The 19,436-nt window shown below is 41.3% G+C and overlaps 1 protein-coding gene and 1 long non-coding RNA gene across 5 annotated transcripts in view; one reads left to right on the forward strand and one right to left on the reverse strand.

The window, feature by feature from the left end:
- SACS (sacsin molecular chaperone) overlaps window positions 1-19,436 on the reverse strand; it is a 68,316-nt gene that overhangs the window by 23,287 nt on the left and 25,593 nt on the right. Inside the window, exons 1-5 of one of the 4 annotated variants that reach the window (XM_064171911.1) lie at window positions 13,057-13,143; window positions 12,661-12,811; window positions 6,950-7,037; window positions 5,168-5,253; window positions 877-988 (exon numbers count right to left, since the gene is read on the reverse strand). In XM_064171911.1, coding sequence (XP_064027981.1) covers window positions 877-988; window positions 5,168-5,253; window positions 6,950-7,037; window positions 12,661-12,811; window positions 13,057-13,058 — 439 coding nt within the window. In that variant the 5' untranslated portion in view covers window positions 13,059-13,143. Of the gene's footprint in view, window positions 1-876; window positions 989-5,167; window positions 5,254-6,949; window positions 7,038-12,660; window positions 12,812-13,056; window positions 13,144-15,618; window positions 15,778-16,087; window positions 16,227-19,436 lie in introns of those variants that run through there. The other 3 variants (XM_064171903.1, XR_010308544.1, XR_010308543.1) reach the window with 3 other exon arrangements.
- On the forward strand, window positions 12,958-15,643 carry LOC135190502 (uncharacterized). The gene is made up of 3 exons (XR_010308545.1): window positions 12,958-13,771; window positions 15,065-15,209; window positions 15,554-15,643. It is a non-coding gene; the product is annotated as an uncharacterized LOC135190502 (long non-coding RNA).

The raw sequence follows: 19,436 nt of genomic DNA on the forward strand, positions 1-19,436 counted from the left end.
GAAAAGAGAACTACCTGGAGAATGCTGAAATACAAGGGGCTAGGGTCATCTTTAAATTAAGAACTAGAAATAGTTCTCAAAAGGTAGAGGTTAGTATCTAGAAAATCTGCATTACTGCCTTAATATTCCAAGCATTCTTTTACCCTGTGTCTTAGTTTTTAAATCTTGTTGACTCTACTGATGCTGGCTGAAGGGAAGTAAGTCAAAGCGTAACAGCCACTATGGGAGAAGTGACTTAGAATACAGCAGAATATGAAGGCCTTCTCAAACAGCATTAACTGGAAGCAGATGGAAAGCTGCTGATGGCAGCCTACAAGATGTAGTGTAAGGCCTTCAACAGCAAACATCAGCTCTGGAAAACAATTATGAATATTAGAACATAGAAAAAATATGCACCTAGCAAGGTGGTCATCTGTGGTCGCAGGAAGCCAGTAGAGGCGGGAGGACTGGGGTACTGACGAGAGGACTTGATATGAGCTAGCTGCAAGCAGTATACTTTATTGAGGCAATACAGCAGCTTATATGCTACTTGGAAGAGGAGTGCACAACCAGCTCAGTGTGAGATTGGTACATGTGGGAAGTACAGATTGGCTCAAGGTTATGTGGGTCAGTTTATATCTACAACCTGTAGGAGCCCATCCCCTGCATCTGGCGGGCTCAGCCTCCTGCGTGTGGGGGGGCCACCCAGCGCCTGGTATTCTGAGTCCAAGATGGACTCAACGACACTTCGCAGCACAGGTTCTCTTATTGCTTTCCAGCTCATGTCCTGTTACCAGCAAATTCTCCCATAGTCATCTCCACACAGCAAGGAGAAAAAAACATGTAACATATGCACAGGGAATAGTAATGGCCAAAATTAATAAAAATTATACTTACCCTGATATTGTGCCATGTCCTTTGACCACAGAGTTTCTGTTCCATATTGAGTTTCATCGTATAAAAATCTAACTTCTGTGGCACCAGCATCTTCTGCATTCTGTATCAGTTCCTGGGGCAGCAAGAAAAAAAAACACCAATAAGATACTGTACATATTGTAGCAATGGATTTCCATCTTAAACAGTAGGAAAATAATAGGTAATTGTCTCAAGGATAATTGTTTTCATGTTTCAACCAAATTAATCTCATCCAGTTTACCTGAACAAAAATAGACATTGTTATAAAAGGAATATTCACCAAAATACTGTAAGTACCAAAAATATCACACACAGGTAGTTAGAAAGATGAGAAATATATTACTCAGCAGTTACTCCTATATGATCCCAAATTAGAGTTGTACAAGTCTCAAAACAATGCAAGAATGCAGGAAAAAAAAAACTAATATTTTTTATATTAAAGTTTACTGTTAAGCACACATAACAGCTGTAAGACAACAGTAAGGCAACAAGTCATAAAAGTTACTCTTCTGTACATCAACTGCTTAACATTCCACAGTATCAAGCAACCATTCAAGAGCAATGGTGCTTACTTCCAACACCACTTCAGCAAAGGGATGCAAAACAGTTTTGCCCGGTAACTCTCTACATCATGATCCAACAGAGCTCATCTACTGAATGAAGCCCATAGACTAGACAGAGCCTTATGTCAAGATTGAATATTTGTATCATCATAGTGGCAACAGCTATAGAAAACTCTAATAACTAGAATATCAATAAAGTAGATCTGAAAACACACATTAATATGACTATCCAGTCGTGTTTACATCAAGAGCATTATACACTGCAGACCAGTAAGCACAATTACAAACACTGAGAGGATCAGAACTTTCCACAGTGCTCTGTTTACACTAAGTCATCAAAGTGTATCAGGGCTCCAAAGATATGCACTTATAGAGAACTACATACACACCTGTGTAAGATGGGCATAAGGAAGTGTCTTACACAAACTGAAAAACCATGCAGGCACATTACATCCAATGTGATCATGCAACATACATTTAATTCAATTATACATAAAAATAAAATTATTGCTAGCAAGATGGATATTTACTTAAAAGAATGCATCAACTAGCAGCAGATAGTGCAGATTAGGTTGCAATCCAATATACGGTTGGCAGTAAAATATATGATTTTAAAACTATAAGCTCCCAACTTTTTACTTTGTTCACCCCCTAAGTCATATTACAAAAGTAACCAAACTATATTGTTTGTATTGCCACTTCTACATAATTTTGAAGCATAATAAGATAACAAGGGACATAATCAGAGCTCAGCAAAAATAACACATTTTTGCAAAGCATCTCCACAAGGTATTTCATTACAAAAAACATGTAACACTTCTTCTAAAAGAATAATCATGGCAGTCGTTCAGAAAGACATCAAAAGATAGCCAAGGCCTCTAGAAATATTGAATAAATAGTATAGAAACCATCACATAGAGATTTGCATTCATGCCATGGCACAAGGTACACTTGCTACATTGAGCTGTAACTGCACTGTATTTGAAGAATCCAAACAGTTAAATCAATTTTAACTGAACAGCAAAATTCCTGGTAGTAATCTCTCCCTCAAAGCCTGTTAACTCTAAACTGTAAACCATGAAAAGACTACATTTAGACTTACCTGATTTCTAAGTACATAATGTTACTTTTTCATGTTGGGATGAAAATTTGGGTTTGCATTGTTAAGAAGGCATTAACCCTTCATGATTTAAATGCATCTTAGAGATTCAGTTAGTTCTGGGAAATTAAAGATGTAAGAACTTGCCCTATGAACAGACACTGCTCAGAACATATTCAGGATGCAGTTTGCCAAAACAGTTTGAGATATGCTTATCTTAAGCACTCACCCCTACTTCCATGGCTGCAAAGAAAACACTCCAAAAGACAGCAGGAACTGTCATCATCTGTCACCATTTATATTTGTGATCGATATATATGTGTGTGTATATATACATATATATATACATATATATATATATATGTATACACCACATCCTAAGAAAATTTATCTCCTAACATCCATGTGTTGTAGTATTCTGGATGAGAAGTTTAATATCCAGCTGAACTATTTCAAATACTCTTCAGAAAACATGGGGAGAAGAGGGGCAGATATAGCACTTCCAGACAACAGTGTAGGAACCTACAATAAATCAGAAAAATATTCTACAGGTACCTGGCTTTACCCCTTGTAGGGCTTGAGAAATTTAGATTTATCTGTATTTTTTAAGATCATAGAATAAAACAATGGTTTGTGTTGGAAAGAACCTTCAAAGATCATCTAGTTCAACATCCCCCTACCTTGGACAGGGACATCTTCCACTAGATCATGTCGCTCAAAGCTCCACCCAATCTGACTTTGAACACTTCCAATGATGGGTGTGACAGTTTGGGTGTTCCCTGCCCCCCCCCACACTTTAGAAATCACCCAGACTAGACTCAGGCAGCTCTGGAAACATGAATGAAGCTTATATTTACAACTAGCACAATGTATAAACAGATACTTACAGTATATACAGTTACAGACAGAAATATACAAGGTAAAAGGTAATACAGAAACACAACTCCCCTCCCAGAAACCTGAGTCCCCAGGAGGGGCTCTCAACCACCCCTTCACCTTCTCCCTGCCCCTCTCAACCTTACCCCAGTCCTAAGGAAGAATAGAGGTTCGGCCAAGAGGTTAAGAAGCAAAGTGGGTTAGGCCAAATGGAAGGTGAGGTTAGGGAGTAAGATGTTGCTCAGCCAGCAGCCCAAGCAAGAGTGAGAGAAAATGGCGAGAGTGTTATCTAATGTTTTCATTTCTTCTTCCCATAGTCCTTAGCAAGACTGTGAGGGAAGTAGACATCATCGTTTTCCTTTCACAGCCTATAATCTAGTTCTTCTTACCAAAACATTCAAGCTAGCTTCAAACTAGCACAATGGGCCACCCATGATTTCCCTGAGCAACCTATTCCAGTGTCTCTCCACTCTCATTGTAAAAAAGTTCTTCTTATGTTCAATCTAAATGCACCCTTTTTCAGTTTAAAACCACTGCCCCTGTCCTGTCAGTACAGGCCTTGGTATCAACTCTATCTCCAACTTTTTGGTAAGCCCCCTTTGTATATTGAAAGGCTGCTGGACTTGCCTGAGCCTTCTCCTCTCCAGGATGAATAAACCCAATTCTCTTAAGTTGTTCTTCCCAGGAGAGGTGCTTTGGCCATTTCTAAAGTAAGGTGAGGTGAACTCCACTCTACTAGTTTACTATCCCAGTTACTGAAAATTAATGCTGTCATTTCCACTATTAGACTTGTAACATTCAAGTGTGACTGAAAATTAATGCTGTCATTTCCACTGTTAGGCTTGTACATGTAACATTCAAGTGTGGAGCATCATAACATAACAAGCTCTTCTGTTGCACAAAGTCACCTGGACCAATGATAAAACATCATAAAGCACATTATCCTCACTTCAGAAAATCCTGTGACACTCTTTCATTACAAGAAGCAACTTCTTGACTGAAAATTATTTTCTGCCCACACAAAACTGATTTATTTTCATCAATCTAAATCAAGTCTCCTAAATTTGATTCAAAGATTCTCATTTTTAAGGTGTTCATAACCTAATGACGAAACTTTGTGGCACTGTCATAGTTCACCTAGAAAAATAAATTTAGCTACCAAAAAATTCCACAGCAAAATCCTGCATTAAAGTCTCCATCTTATCCCAAAATTCTACTAATATAATCCCTTACAAAGACTTTCTATACTATTTCATGGTTCTACCATATCTTACGGAAGAGATTAATAAAGTAAAAAGCAAAGTAACAATTTTTGACAATGCATTCACTTAAGGTAATAATGAAATCTCTGATTTAATTAAAAGATCTACATTTTATCTCTTGGTTTTTTTTTTTACAAACTATATTGTCAAGTGCCTGGACACATTCCTGTGTGATCTGGTATAGGTGATCCTGCTCTGGCAGGAGGACTGGACTAGATGATCTCTTGAGGTCCCTTCCAGCCCCTGACATTCTGTGATTCTGTGATTTGTGACAAGCAAACTCAGAAACACTAAACACAAAGAAAAGCTGACAAATGCACAACTCTTCCTCCACAGAAATGGAAACATAACTCCTAAACTAGAATGAGTATCTAATGAGGTATAAGAACAGTCAGATTTGCTGGAAAGTTTTAAACTAATGGCATTATGTCATGCATACTAAATAACTGCTAAATATACGATTTGTTGTATACCTTAAGAATCTGTCCTCCTTCTGGGTACCTTCTTAAAATATCCTTAAGAAAATCAACAAGTGGTGGAGTTGTTTGTCCAAAACGACCTACAAAAAAAAAAGCCAAATAAATATTCCATGCATTAGGCTGCTATGAATTTAATTTCAGACACCCATGAAAAAAGCTACCAAATTATTATTGGGAAATTAGAAAAAAAAATGTTCCAATGTTCCAACTACTACTTTTTAAGCAGCAGGGGAACATTCTAGATTAGAAGTGGCTCTATTATTTTTTTATAGCCAGTGATAATCCCTACTGACAGCTACACATGGGCACAGTACACCTTGGCTCTAGCGTACAGTTGTTGTTCTGGCATACCATGGTGTTGGGCCCGGTGCTAGCTTTGGTGTTACTTGGGTTTAGCCCTGCAGGAAAAAGTCTCAGGAAGATACTATCAAGTGTCACAGTGTTCTGGTCTAAGAGTCTTATCATAGACTGAAAGCTTCACTACTCTTCAATTCAAACTCTAATCTTGGATTAAACAGCAACTCCCTAAATCCAAAATTCTAGAACAAGTGCTTTGAATAAATACTAACAATGCAATCCTCACAAGAAAAACAGTCTACTTCCATTTTAAGTTATTAATAAAGTAATTATTCTGCTTCCCACTTCTGCACATGTGTGTTTATGAAGTACATTCATAAATTTTTGTATTCAAACACATACACATTACATATGTTATGGAAAACAATGTACTAAAAAGTAACAATAAAAAAAACAACACAAAATCCTTAGAGCTGTGGAAAGACTGGGGTAGAGAGATCTATTTTATAAGAAAACATCAAGTAGAAACATCAAACATCTTCTTGTGTTTACAAAATTTTCCTACTGCTGTTTACTGAAAGTAACTTAGTATCAGCAATAAAAACAATAACATGGAATTGCAACTGACAGATGAAAACATGGAAAGTACTTTGTAACTTTTGTTATGTTTACTGTATAAAATCTAAGTCTAACATGTGCAAACAGGTGAAATCGTTGAAATACAGTTCACTATGGGAACCACCAAAACAGAGTAGGAACTTTTAAGTGAGAGGACTATGGACATTAGTCTAACTCTTCGTTTTTCACATCTAAGAGCAAAGCTGCTCTATGTATGCACAAAAAACTCTGTTTAGGTATCATGACCTACTGCATCCTATCAAAGGCTGAACTTCAGTTTTCTTGAGTATTACAGCTGGTCACATTTAACACAAAACTGGTTCCTCAAATGCAAAAAGAGAAACTTTTTGCATAATAAGGGTAGTCAAGCATTAGAAGAGAAGCCTAGAGAGCCTGTCCATTTCTGTTCTTTCCAAATTGAGCCTGCAGCAACTTGGTCTGATTTCTGACCTGACCTTGTTTTGAGCGGAAGTTTGGAGTAGAGACCTCCTGATGTCCCTGAATTATTCTGTGACCACACAGAAAGATTATGCATCATCTCATAGACACCAGTGATGAATGAGCACAAAGGTGATAGGGGTGATTCAGAGTACTTCAGCAACAAATGTGGTTGTCCATACTGACCATGAAGTTAAAAATTCAAAGCCTTTGCTCTAAGGAAAAATTATACATCAGGGCACTTAAAAAGATAAGTTTAACATTCCAGGTGCAGAACACAAAGAACAAGTGAAAAGATACCTAGAGTTTACAAGAAAAATAACTCTTTGCCATTTAAAGAAAAGAATTTCAACTAACTCCATATTGTGTTAGAAAATGCTTTGATTTTCTCAGTTCATAAACAGATACAACTACTTTTCATACCTCCTCCTTTCAATCCTTTTGACTGAAGCTCCAGAAAAACCTGATTTCCAGACTTATGTAGATCCACAATCTTAGTACCATCTGATAACTGAAATTAAAACAAAATCAGACAAATCTTGATACAAATATTCTGCAGCATAAGTAATTTACTACAGCTTCAGGTTTATTATATGAAATCTGGGTTTATCTAGAAGTACACAAATAACCTGAAACATTTAGTATTTCTTTGAGCAGCACTTTCAGTCCTTGAGGTCTAGGATGGGCTCCTTTGCCTAAGGATGAAAGGTACTTCATCTATTTGTTAGTAACAGGGCAGAAAAAAATGGCTACAAACAAATCAGGTGGAAGAAATGCATATAATATTATACAGAGTAAGACATGACCTCCCACTTTTACATCTGAAAAACTGCACATTCTGGGAACTTCTGGAAGCATGCAACTAAAGCAGTCATTATTTTAAGGTGCATGACCATGAAGAAAATAAACATGCAGGGAGTACATGATTTATGCACTCCAAAAAATACATAGTCATGCAATTTAATGGGAGTATCGGCTGGAGCAGCTACTAATACAGAGTATGTAGAGATAAAAGCATATCACAAAAACACCCCTGAAGAATTTGACAGCCTCATCTCTACATTACCTCTACATGCAGATCTATGGATTCTCTGGGAAAAAAGCATGGAGAAAGTGGGACAAACTAAGCAGCAAATTCCTTAGCAGCCATTAGGAAAACTATTTAGTAATCATAGCACCTAATGGTTCTGCTGTGATCCCAGTTTTGTGTGGCACTGAGGATACAATTTGCTGACCAGACTCATCCCACAGGGAATCCTGCTGCCTCGCTGGGGCCTAGGTTAGACATGTTAGTAAGAAACCCTCTAACTATCACCCACTATTGGTTATGCACATTGGCAGTGGTGAGACTCCCAAGAGAAGTCTACAAATGATCAAAACAGACTTCAGGGCACTGTGGAGATTGATTGAAGGATAAGGAGTACAGGTAGTGTTTTCCTCAATCCCTTCAGTGGTAGGGAAGAAAAGAACAGGAATACATATCTGATTAACACATGGCTCAGAGGTTAGTGCCATCAGTGGGATTTCACTTTCTTTGATCACAGGAAGGTTTACAAAGCACTGGGCCTGATGGCGACAGTAAAGTCCAGCTATATCAAAGAGGAAAAAGGATTCTTGCCCATAAATTGCCAAAATAACAAGAGGGGCTCCTTCTTTTGAAAGGTCATGGAGAACAGCAGAGATGCCTGAGGACTGAAAAAAAGAAAAAACCAAAACCAATGTCATTCAGTATACAAAACAGGCAAGGAGGACCCAGAAAACTACAGGCCAAACATCCCTGAAAAGGTGATGGAACAGCCCATTTTGGAGGTCATCTCTAAGCATATGCAGGAAAAGAAGATTATCAGGAATAGTCATCATGGATTCACCAAGAGGAAATCATGCTTGACCAATCTGATAGCCTTCTATGATGTATGGCCATCTGAGTAGCTGAGGGGACAGCAGTGGATGTTCTGTACCTTGATGCTGGCAAGGCATGTGACACTGTCTCCTATAGCATCTTCATAGGTAAGCTTAGAAAGTGTGGGTTAGATGGACAGTGTGGTGCATTCAGAACTGGCTGAATGACAGAGCACAGCAGGTTGTGATCAATGGTGCAGAGTCCAGTTGGAGGTATGTGGCTACTGGTGTTTCCCAGGGGTCAGTCTTGGGTCCAGTCTTGCTCAAGATATTCATCAACAACTTTCGCAAGCTTGCTGATGATACCAAACCGTGAGGAGGGGCTGACACACCATAAGGCTGTACAGCCATTTGATGAGACCTGAACAGGCTCAAGAGTTGGGCAGAGGTGACCCTCATGAAGTTCATCAGTGGTAAGTGGAGAGTCCTGCCCCTGGAGGGGGAATAACTTCATGAATCAGTACATCTTAGGGATTTATCTCCTGGACAGCAGCTCTGCGAAGGACCTGGGAGTGATGGTGGACAAGTTCACCATGAGGCAACAACATGTCCTTGTGGCCACGGCCAACAGTATTTCTGTGTGTACTAAAAGTGCAGCAAGTGGGTAAAGGAAGGTTCTCCTCCCCCTCTACTCTGCCCTGGTGAAGTATTGTATCTAGTTCTGGGTTCCATAGCTCAAGAGGGACAGGAAACCACTGGAGAGAGGGCCATGGAAGTACATGAACTACAAAAGAATACCACAATACTGGAATTGATTGCCTAGGGAGGTGGTGGAGTCACCATCCCTGAAGATGTTTAAGGAAAGACTGGATATGGCACTTGGTGACATGTTCTAGTCAATGTAGAGGTGTTAGGTCATAGGCTGGACTTGATGATCTCAAAGATCTATTCCAGCCTCAGTGTTTCTGTATGATTCTGTGAAAGATGATTAGGGGACTGGAACATCTCTCTTATAGGGAGGCTGAGAGACCTGGGGTTCTTTAGCCTGCAAAAGATGCATATAAATATCTAAAGGGCAGAGCTCATGAGGATGAGACTGGGCTGTCTTCAGAAGTGGCCAGTGATAGGACAAGGGGCAACGTCTATAAACTGGAACACAGGAGATTTCACTAGAACTTAAGGAAGAACTACTTTACTTTGAGGTTAATGGAACACTGGAAAGGCTGCCCAGAGATGTTGTCTCCTTCTCTGGAGAATTTCAAAAACCACCTAGAGATGTTCCTGTGCAATCTAAACTAGACAAAACTGTGCTAGCACAAGGATCGGACTAGAGCATCTCTGAAGCGCCCTTCCATTCTGTTATTATGCCTAGCACAGTAAGAGATATAGACTTAGAAGCTGCTCTGTGCTAATTAGAAACTTAAGTAATTAAAGTTTCTAATTTATAGTAAATTATATTGAAATTGAATTATGATAAATTATATGTGTCAGTTTATAGCAAAGTTCAAGAATACTTCCTCACTTTGATGGGTGAAAACTAAACACTAGAAAGAAGTTAGTTGGTGTTTAGACATAGATGCTTACCTTATACCTACATTTAATAAGCCAAAGCCATTTCTAGTCTAACAGACCATAACATAAAAACATTAACAAGAAAATATTCCTTTTTACTTACGCCAGTTTTAATACTACTTACAGTTAACCGTGAGTTTAAGCTTTTACAGAAATGTTATGCTTGAATTGGCCACATCTCAAGAGGTAAAATAGCTTACACTGGGTATACTACCTCCTCAGGACTAAGATAAAAGGCAAACAGAATCCTCTAACTCAGCACCAAGCACTAAAGGGACACATTTTTTCAAGTAGGACTTTTGCACCAAAACATCACAAGAAATTAGGAAATTTAACAGATTCAAATTAATAGTTTAAGACTGTAAGGAAATATAGAAGAATATTGGATTTTACTTAACATCTATAAATTATGTGTAGCAGCTTTAACAGAAAAAAAAATCCACTGATGAATATTCTACTATCTTAGTAAATTAGGTGCACCCTCAGTAAGTTTGCAGATGACATAAAATTAGGTGGGAGTGCTGATCTCCTTTAGGGTAGCGAGGTTCTACAGAGGGGCCTGAATAGGTTGGACTGATGAGCTCAAGTTAACTGCATGAGCTCTGACAAGGCCAAGTGCTGAGTCCTGCATCTGGGCCACAACAACCCCATGCAATGCTACAAGCTTGGGGAAGTGTGGAGGGAAAGGACGTGGGGGTACCAACTGACAGGAGAATGAATATGAGTCAGCAGAGTGACCAGGTGGACAAGAGGGCCAGTGCCATCCTGGCCTGTATTAGAAACAGTGTGGCCAGCAGGACCAGGGAGATGATGTCCCTCTGCACTCAGGATTGGTGAGGCCACACCTCAAGCGTTCACTTCTAGGCACTGCAGCAAGGACATCAAGGCACTGGAGCAGGTACAGAGAAGGGCTGCTAAACTGGTGAAGGGCCTGGAGAACAAGTCCTGTGAGGAGCAGCTAAGAGAACTGAGGCCGTTTAGTCTACAAAAAAGGAGTCTGAGGAGAGACTTTATTGCTTTCTACAACTACCTGAAAGGAGGTTGTAGAGAAGTAGGCACTGGTCTCTTTTCACAAGCAACTAATGACAGAATGAAAGGGAATGGCCTCAAGCTGCACCAGGGGAGGTTTAGGCTGGACATTAGGAAAAACTTTTTCACAAAAACAGTTGTCAGGCACTGGAACGGGCTGCCAAAGGAGGTGGTTGAGTCACCATCCCTGGATGTGTTTAAAAGCCATATAGATACAGTGCTTGGGAACCCGGTGTAGTGACAGACTTGGCGGAGTGGGCAAAATGGCTGGACTTGGTGATCTTGGAGGTCTTTTTCAGTCTGGATGATTCTGTGATTTGACAATCACCTAGTCCAACCCTGCCCTGCCATGAGAAAGGACATCTTCCACTAGGTCAGATCACTCAAAGCTCAATCCAACCTGACTGTGAGCACTTCCAATAATAGTGTATCCACAACTGCTCTAGGAAAGCTGTTCCAGTGTTCCACTACCTCTACTGTAATAAAATTCTTATGTCAAATCATAGAATAGAATCATAGAATCATATAATCAACCAGGTTGGAAGAGACCTCCAAGATCATCCAGTCCAACCCATCACCCAGCCCTATCCAATCAACTAGACCATGGCACTAAGTGCCTCATCCAGGCTTTTCTTGAACACCTCCAGGGACAGTGCCTCCACCACCTCCCTGGGCAGCCCATTCCAATGCCAATCACTCTCTCTGTGAAGAACTTCTTCCTAACATCCAGCCTATACCTACCCTGGCACAACTTGAGACTGTGTCCCCTTGTTCTATTGCTGGTTACCTGGGAGAAGAGGCCACCCCCCACCTGGCTACAATGCCCCTTCAGGTAGTTGCAGACAGTAATAAGATCACCCCTGAGCCTCCTCTTCTCCAGGCTAAACAGGCCCAGCTCCCTCAGCCTCTCCTCATAGGATTTGTGCTCCAGGCCCCTCACCAGCTTTGTTGCCCTTAAATCTTTCCATTTAAAACCACCAGTGCCCTTTGTCCTGTCAGTACAGGCCTTGGTATAAGTCCCTCTCCAATTTTCTTTTGTAAGTGCCCTTTGTATGCTAAAAGGCATCCCTGTAGCCTTCTCTTTTCCTTTATTCAAACACAAATCTCCTTGCCCTATTTAACCCTAATGTCCAACCTTTCCTCATTTCCCTTCTTGCCGCTACTCACCCCATACAATCAATATCCCAAATTCCTAACAGCATGGCTAAAAGCACAACAAGCAGTACCGAAAACAGTGACCCCAGGCTGACGCTTTCACAGAACAAGGTCATTTACTTGACTCCCTTCCCCGTAAGAGCTTCCTGTCACAATGGTCTCAACTCTGCTCGACAGGAGACAGAAAATCAGTTCAAGAACAGAAACCAAATCAAACACATCAGCACTCTCAAGTCAATCTTCTGCTCCTCCCTAAAGAAATAAAACACATGGATAACGCCAGAAAACGACAAAAAAAACTTAAACGATGAAAGCTGGCACCACCAAGAGATGCAGGAGGGGAAGCTGCTTCTTCAAACGACCTCCTAGCCTTCCCATGGAGATACACCTAGGGATACGCACACACTGATGCCCGCGCAGCAGCAGACCTGGCAAGACGCAGAAAGCAGCCGGGTGGGTACTTACAGTATCGCGGCGGAGTGCGAGGCCACCAGAGAAGCGGGGGCGTCCCCGATCCCCGCCCCGCCGCGCCCCCTCACCTGTCTCCCGCGGTGCCACAGCTGCTGCTCGGCGCGGGGGAAGTCGCTTTCCGCCTCAATCCGCGCCTTCACGGCCCCCACAGCCGCGGAAGGCGGCAGCTCGAAGGTCCTACAGCCCAGGCAGTCATGGAGGACGGTCACCCGGGCCAACCTGCGACAAGAAGACACCAACTGAGGAGAGCTGCACAGCGCTCTACCCCGATGCCCATCCGCCGCCTGCTGGCTCCCAAGCTCCAGGTACCCCCGAGGCCCGAGACTGGCGCCGGAGACCACGCGGGGACGCGGGTGGGCGGGCAAGCGCCTGTCCCCATCTCTGGGCTGGGTCGGCGAGCGGAACCGCTCCGCAGTGCCAGGCGCCTTCGGCCTTCCCTCCCGTGCCGCCCCGCCGCCACTCACATGCCCGCCGCGGCACACAAAGGACCGTTAGCTCCTGCCCCGGCTGCCGCCGTCGCCGCTCCCGACACGGGGAAGGGGTGGGGCTGCCCAAGGCGGCGAGCGGGCGGGGCTGTGCTCTGAGGTCTGCGCCGCGGAAGAAGAGGGAGGAGGAAGCGAGGAACTAGTGGAGAAGAAGTCCTGAAAGCAGCGTCGGTGTACGGAGGTGTGTCCGGCCCTTCAGCCGGTCTACCGTGGCGGCTGACAGTGCGGCCGGACTGCAGCCCCGACTCTGCCGGCAGTGGAGGCCCCGCAGACGGAGCTTGCCTGCTCCGTGAGCTAGGAGAGGCTTCCCTCGGCCTTGCGCCAAATTGACAAGACCGGTCGCTCCCGCCCCCGAGAAAGCGAGGCTGGTCTCTTCGAACGAGAGGAAGGACGCAGTTTGGCTTGCCGATGGTGCGCGTATAACACAAGGCTGCCAGAGCCGTGAGGTAACGCTGAGATCCAGAGCAAATTCCTCCTCCAGCAGGGCAAGCCAGCAGAGCAGCACAACGGCGTTTCACACAATTCCCAGCATTCATGCATCACCCGGAGGGCACAACGTTACAGCTGATAAACCTCAGGTTTCTCAGAGATGCGGAACACAGGAGGAAACGTCGTTTTCCTGCACTGCTATCAATCACTTCCTTTATCACGAGAATTTGTTGGAATCGATCTACTTTATCTCATTGGGTATATGGTAAGTCCTTATGCCATTTAAGAGTTAAGGATTATGTGCTTTCTGTCCTGAAAACCGAGCTTTGGTCTATCTGACATCCCAATGACCTAAGGGGACCTTGGGGGGTGGATGCTCAGAAAACTCCAAACCTTCAGGGTTCATTGTGAGCAAAGTTCTGTACCTGGGAGCATGGACTGTGTATCAGGCTAAATAACACGCCTGTTTCAGAGGATACCAAGCTGATTACGAAGCAACACTGTGCTAGAAGGCCAACCAGCAGGTAAAGGTGAGTCTCTGCTCAGTGCTGCTGAGGCTAGATCTACAACACTCTGATCAGAATGTGATGTTTGGGGTTTTCTCATTTGCGGATTCCCAGCAGAGGACTACTACCAGAGTCAGGGATCCAGTCCACAAGATCTACAGGCAGATGGGAGTTGGGCTTGTTTAGTCTAATGAGGAAGAGATGAAGGTGCAACATAGTAACATTCTACAACTACTTGAAGGGCAGTTATGAAAGGCAAAGGAACTGAACTCTTCTTAGTGATGCAAGACTAACAAAATACAGTAGCAGCAAACTGCAGCTGGGGAGGTTCGCACTGGACCACAGGATAAGGCCTGACACTAAAAGAGTAGCACAGTACTGGCATGAGTTGTGTAGACACACTCTTCATATTGGAATATTCAAGGCTTAGCCATGATTGACTTGATTTGGTATTGGTGATCCCCATGCTTTGTGCAAAGGCCAACACTTTCAATTAAATCCAACACGTCCTCAATTCCCATCCTTGACTGAAACACTTACAACTTTACTCACTGACAGGGATTTAAAACTGCCACTTGACAGCAGCAAATAGCAGTTTCCATGGAAGGGATACCCTGATTTCAGCTGGGATAGAGTTAATATTCTTCCCAGTAACCAGTACAGCGATGATTGTTTTTAGGATGAAAATAATGTTGATAAGACACTGACAGTTTAGTATAAGCACTGCTCAGCAAGAACTAAGTCAAGCAATTTTCAGCTTCTCACACTGCATTGCCAGTGAGTGGGGGTGCACAAGAAGCTGGGAAGGCATTTTCCATACCATATGACATCATGTTGAAAAATAAAACTGGGGGTTGACTTGATCAGGGAGTGGGCCTGCTGCTCAGGGACTTAGTGGGCATAGGTCTGCAGAGGGTGAGCAATTGCATTGTGTATCACTTCTTTTCTATGTTCTTCATATATCCCTTACTTTTCTGTCCTATTAAACTGCCTTTATTTCAGCTAATGAGTTTTGTCGTTTTTTTCTGATTCTCTCCCCCGTCCCACTGTAGAGGACTGGGCAAACAGATATGCAGTGTTCAGCAGTCTGTTGAGTTAAAGCACAGCAGGGGAGAAAAGACCCAGGAACCTGTTTGGAGAAAGTATATCAAACTAAGAAATAATAAGCCTACTGCAGGAAGCTTAAAACCCACAATGGTAAGGTAGACCAGCTTCCAACAGAGATTTTTCCTGTGCTGTAGTATATTATTTTATTCACCAGCAACATTTGTGTATTGAATACTACAGGATTACAAGAACATATTAGATTTTTTTGTGGGTCTGATCTTGCTTTCACCAGAGATAATAAAAAGCCTCTTTAAACAAGATGGATCTATCAATTTGCTTAGTTTAATACTTTTAATTTTTTAATTATCTTTTTAACTTTCCCTTTTGTTACATCCCCTTAACAGTCTGTCATCACAAACTTTTTCATACTCTGTCCAAAGGAATAAAAAGGCTGCCTTCTAATCTCTCATTTTTTTTATGTCTTGATACCAAAGGAATATGATACCTACAAAAATGTATGGCATGAGGGGCACAAATGTGAATGACTGGACAAGATGGGAGGAGTTGAAGCCTGATATAATTCCACCTGTATCAGATACTTAAAGCAGTCTCCAGTTGAAACACCAAGGAACGCTGGTAAAATCCCATTTCTTCTCCAGGTGGGATGACAGGAGTGATTCAGCATTTTATCAAGTATGCACAATATATGAATGGAGCCCTGGAGAGAAACAGAGCTATTTCAACTAACAGCCAACTCTCAATGCCTAACTTCTCAAATGGTAGGATACATTCAGAGGCACAGATAGTTCTGTCAGTGGTTGGCTGAAGTTCTCCAACTCATACCACATCACAAGACAATACTCCCAAATTATGTCTTGTGATGAATTAGCATTAAAAATTGAAAGGAAAAAACTCTACCACAGCTTCCAATATGTGACCTCTGTAGTAGAAGTGGCAGAGTGGACAAGGACATTTTGGTTTAGCAACAAAGACCAATTTTTAGATGTGAGCAGTGCTGTGCCACTTACCCTTAGAGTTCTGATCCCTTCCCTGGAGCCCCCCTCTCAATTAATTTATTGGCTAGATGTTGCTATTGATGCTAATAAGCAAGACTCCCACTGGCTTCTGTGATGCCAACATTTCACATTACTAGTTGGATGGCATAGCCTAACAAGAGAAAGCATGGATTTCAGTAACAAAAATATGGACAATGAACACTGATACTAGATCCAAAGAATGGGGGGGGAAATGAGCTCTTCTCAAACTCCACAGAAATGTACAGCAGAAGTATTCTAAGTACAGTTTCAGTAGAAACTTCTTTGTGGAAACTCAGTTGGAGTGTAAATACTCCTACATTATTAACTGCAATACTGACTTCTATCAGCAACATCTTGGCCATTCATCTGTCAAGGAAATCAGAATATTATATTTTTGTGATGGTGATCTATGCATATAGACTCATAGAATGCATTGTTTTGGAAGCGACCTCTAAAGGTCACCTAGTCCAATCGTCCTGCAGTAAGGGACATCCCCAACAAGATGAGGTTGAATAGCCTGATCTTGAATATCTCAAGAGATGGAGTCTCCACCACCTCCCTGGGCAACCTGTTCCAGTATTCCACCACCCTCACAGTAATCATTTCCAATCATGTCCCATTATCCATTAACAAACTCCTTTATTTCTACAGCTTATGGCAGTGACCTTTGTAAACTTTCAATTTTTTAACTCATTGCATAAATATCTCAGAAAAGTGACTATGTAGAAATCACACTGTCTGACAAAAAAGGAGTACATGTTCCAGTCTGTAGATAATTGCAACAAAAAAAAACCACTACCCAAATTTTCTTATTTTTAATCCTCCTTGCTCCTTTGGAAAACAGAACTATGGAAACTTTATAATCCTACTGAAGTTAAAGGTATCACATACATATTTCTCATGTAGAACTACTATAAATGTAAAAAAGAAAAGAAAAATCTGACCTGGCCAGGTGAGATTTTGTTTGCCATGGCAGCTAGAAAAAAAAATTATCATTTGTAACTAAAATAACTGGGACTGCTTGAGAATTTTTAAGTGAAACCTAGACATTCAGATAACATTTTTATAACCATCTTTCCAAGCAGAAGAGCATTTAGATTTCAAAATGCATACAGAGAACTCTCCTGTGGCTATAAAAAAAGCATTCTGTTTGTTTCAGAATGACATCCTATAACCTTTACAAGAAGGAATGTGCAATTATAAAAATGTTAAATGTCTCTGCAATATTAAAGTGTCCTTCTAAAATGAATTGAAAACCATTTTCGTAGTGACATTTCCTTGAACAGAGATAACTTTGTGTTGGGGAACTGTATCTCCGATTGTTTAAAATAAGTGTGCGGTAGCAGAAAGAGATGGATTCAAGCCCCTTCTTTCCTTATCACTGTGCTTAGGATAGAGTGGAGTCTCCAAAAGGAGTGTGTGCTGTGATAAGAAATAAACATTATTAGGTCCTTAATGCAAGAGGAAACTCCCTGCAGTACATCAGTTTCTGGTGCAGCAAATAACATTCCGCAGTGCCGGCAGGCAGATAGCAGTGACTCAACAACTATGTGTAGGTTTGAGACAGTGTGCCAAACATGGGAACAAAACTTCGTATGACATGGTAAGCATTTAACTTCATTCTTAGAAACACTTCAAGGAATTGATTTAACAGCCATTCTAAATATTACACTGTATACACTTCATATGAGTTGGAGATGACACATTGTGTTGGTCTGTAGTCACTGCCCAGGAACTTGCTTTGTCCTTGCTTACTAATGCCTTTCCAAAATGCTTATTCTCAATCATACCATTTGCTGATGATAAATGTGGTAGTCACTGGAAAGCCACCCTTTACTGATGAGTTTCTATTCTACTTGAATAGCTCCATTCACAGAAAGCTTATTTTTTCATTAAAAAGAATTACTGAAATGGACATAGTCTGAGCTAGTACAAATGACCCATCTGCCCTGTGATTTGATTCAAACAAATTATCTATTTTGTCCTAAAACCACACAATTTAATCCACTGAATCTATTTTATTATAGATTGGTGCAGTGAGTTTAAAATCAATTCTCCTACTTGGCAGTCATCACATAAACTGTTGTAGGCAGCTTCTATGCAAAGTATCCATATGATCATGGTTTAGTCAAATATTAAAGAACTGGAGGAAAGTATTATCTTACTCCTTTTGCTAGTTGTGTTTTTAAGTGTCAAATATAAAAAGAACAGGATACTTTTGGATTACTACTAAAACCATGACATTTAAGGTCAGAGAAGCCAGGAAAAGCCATTTATTTCCATTAATAATTGAGATCTCTCAGTATTTGCTTTTGTGCTAGTTTGAGCCTAGCTGGGGTATTTTAGTGAGAGGAATTAGGTTATAGGCTGTGAAAAGGAAACAATGGTGATACCTACTTCACTCATAGGCTTGCTGAGATGCATAAAAATAAGAATACAAAGAATACATAGATAACACAGTTGTGCTTTGGCTGCCTCCCTTCTCTCTCTAACCTGCTGTCTAACCTCTGCTTCCTAACCTCCCTGGCCCATTCTCCAAACTCACCTTGAACATAAGGCAAAGTCTGGGATGAGGTAGAGGCGCAGAAGGTAGGTGGAAGGGCAGTTGGGAGCCCCTCCTGGAGACTGGTTTCTGGGAGGGCTGTTGTGTTTCTGTATTACTTTTTAAAACTTGTATATTTCTGTATGTAGCTGTATATATTGTAAATATCTGCTTGTATATTGTGCTAAGCTGTAAATACAGCTCCATTATTTAATTTCCAGCTGCTGAGTTTAGTCTGAGTGATTTTCTTAAGTGGAGGAGGTGGGGTGGGTAACACCCAAACCATCACATCTTTAACATTCAGCTCAGTTCCTTGATGGCACTAAGAAAATGCTAGGGGAAAGTATTTTAAAGACATATAAAACTTGTTTCAGTTCATTGTATTCAAATGAAGATTTAAGCAAGAAGGCACAGATAACATTTCAGCATCTTCTGAAATGCTAAAGTAAAATTTCCTCTTAGATCTATCTCTAGGAAAAGGCTACTTCAAATTATATCCTTAAAAGAGCACCTAAGCTTTACCTTGTAACTACAGTAACCATTATTCCAAAAATATCTAAGAATCACAGGGGTTTCTATTCCAGATGCTACAAATAACCAATATAAAAGGCTTGGCATTCCACATTATGCAAAAAAATTAACCAAAACACTGATAAATATCATCTCCTCAGCTTCTAGTTAGAGAACTTTAATAGGGGGGCTACAGTTTTGCAAAAATCATAGAAAGGACCTCCAGAGATCATCAGGTCACCTAGGTCTTTTTTCTTTGGAGCTGCTTTCCAGCAGGACAACCCCTGA

Source organism: Pogoniulus pusillus, chromosome 3 (genome assembly GCF_015220805.1).
Source record: "Pogoniulus pusillus isolate bPogPus1 chromosome 3, bPogPus1.pri, whole genome shotgun sequence".
Lineage (NCBI taxonomy): Eukaryota > Metazoa > Chordata > Aves > Piciformes > Lybiidae > Pogoniulus > Pogoniulus pusillus.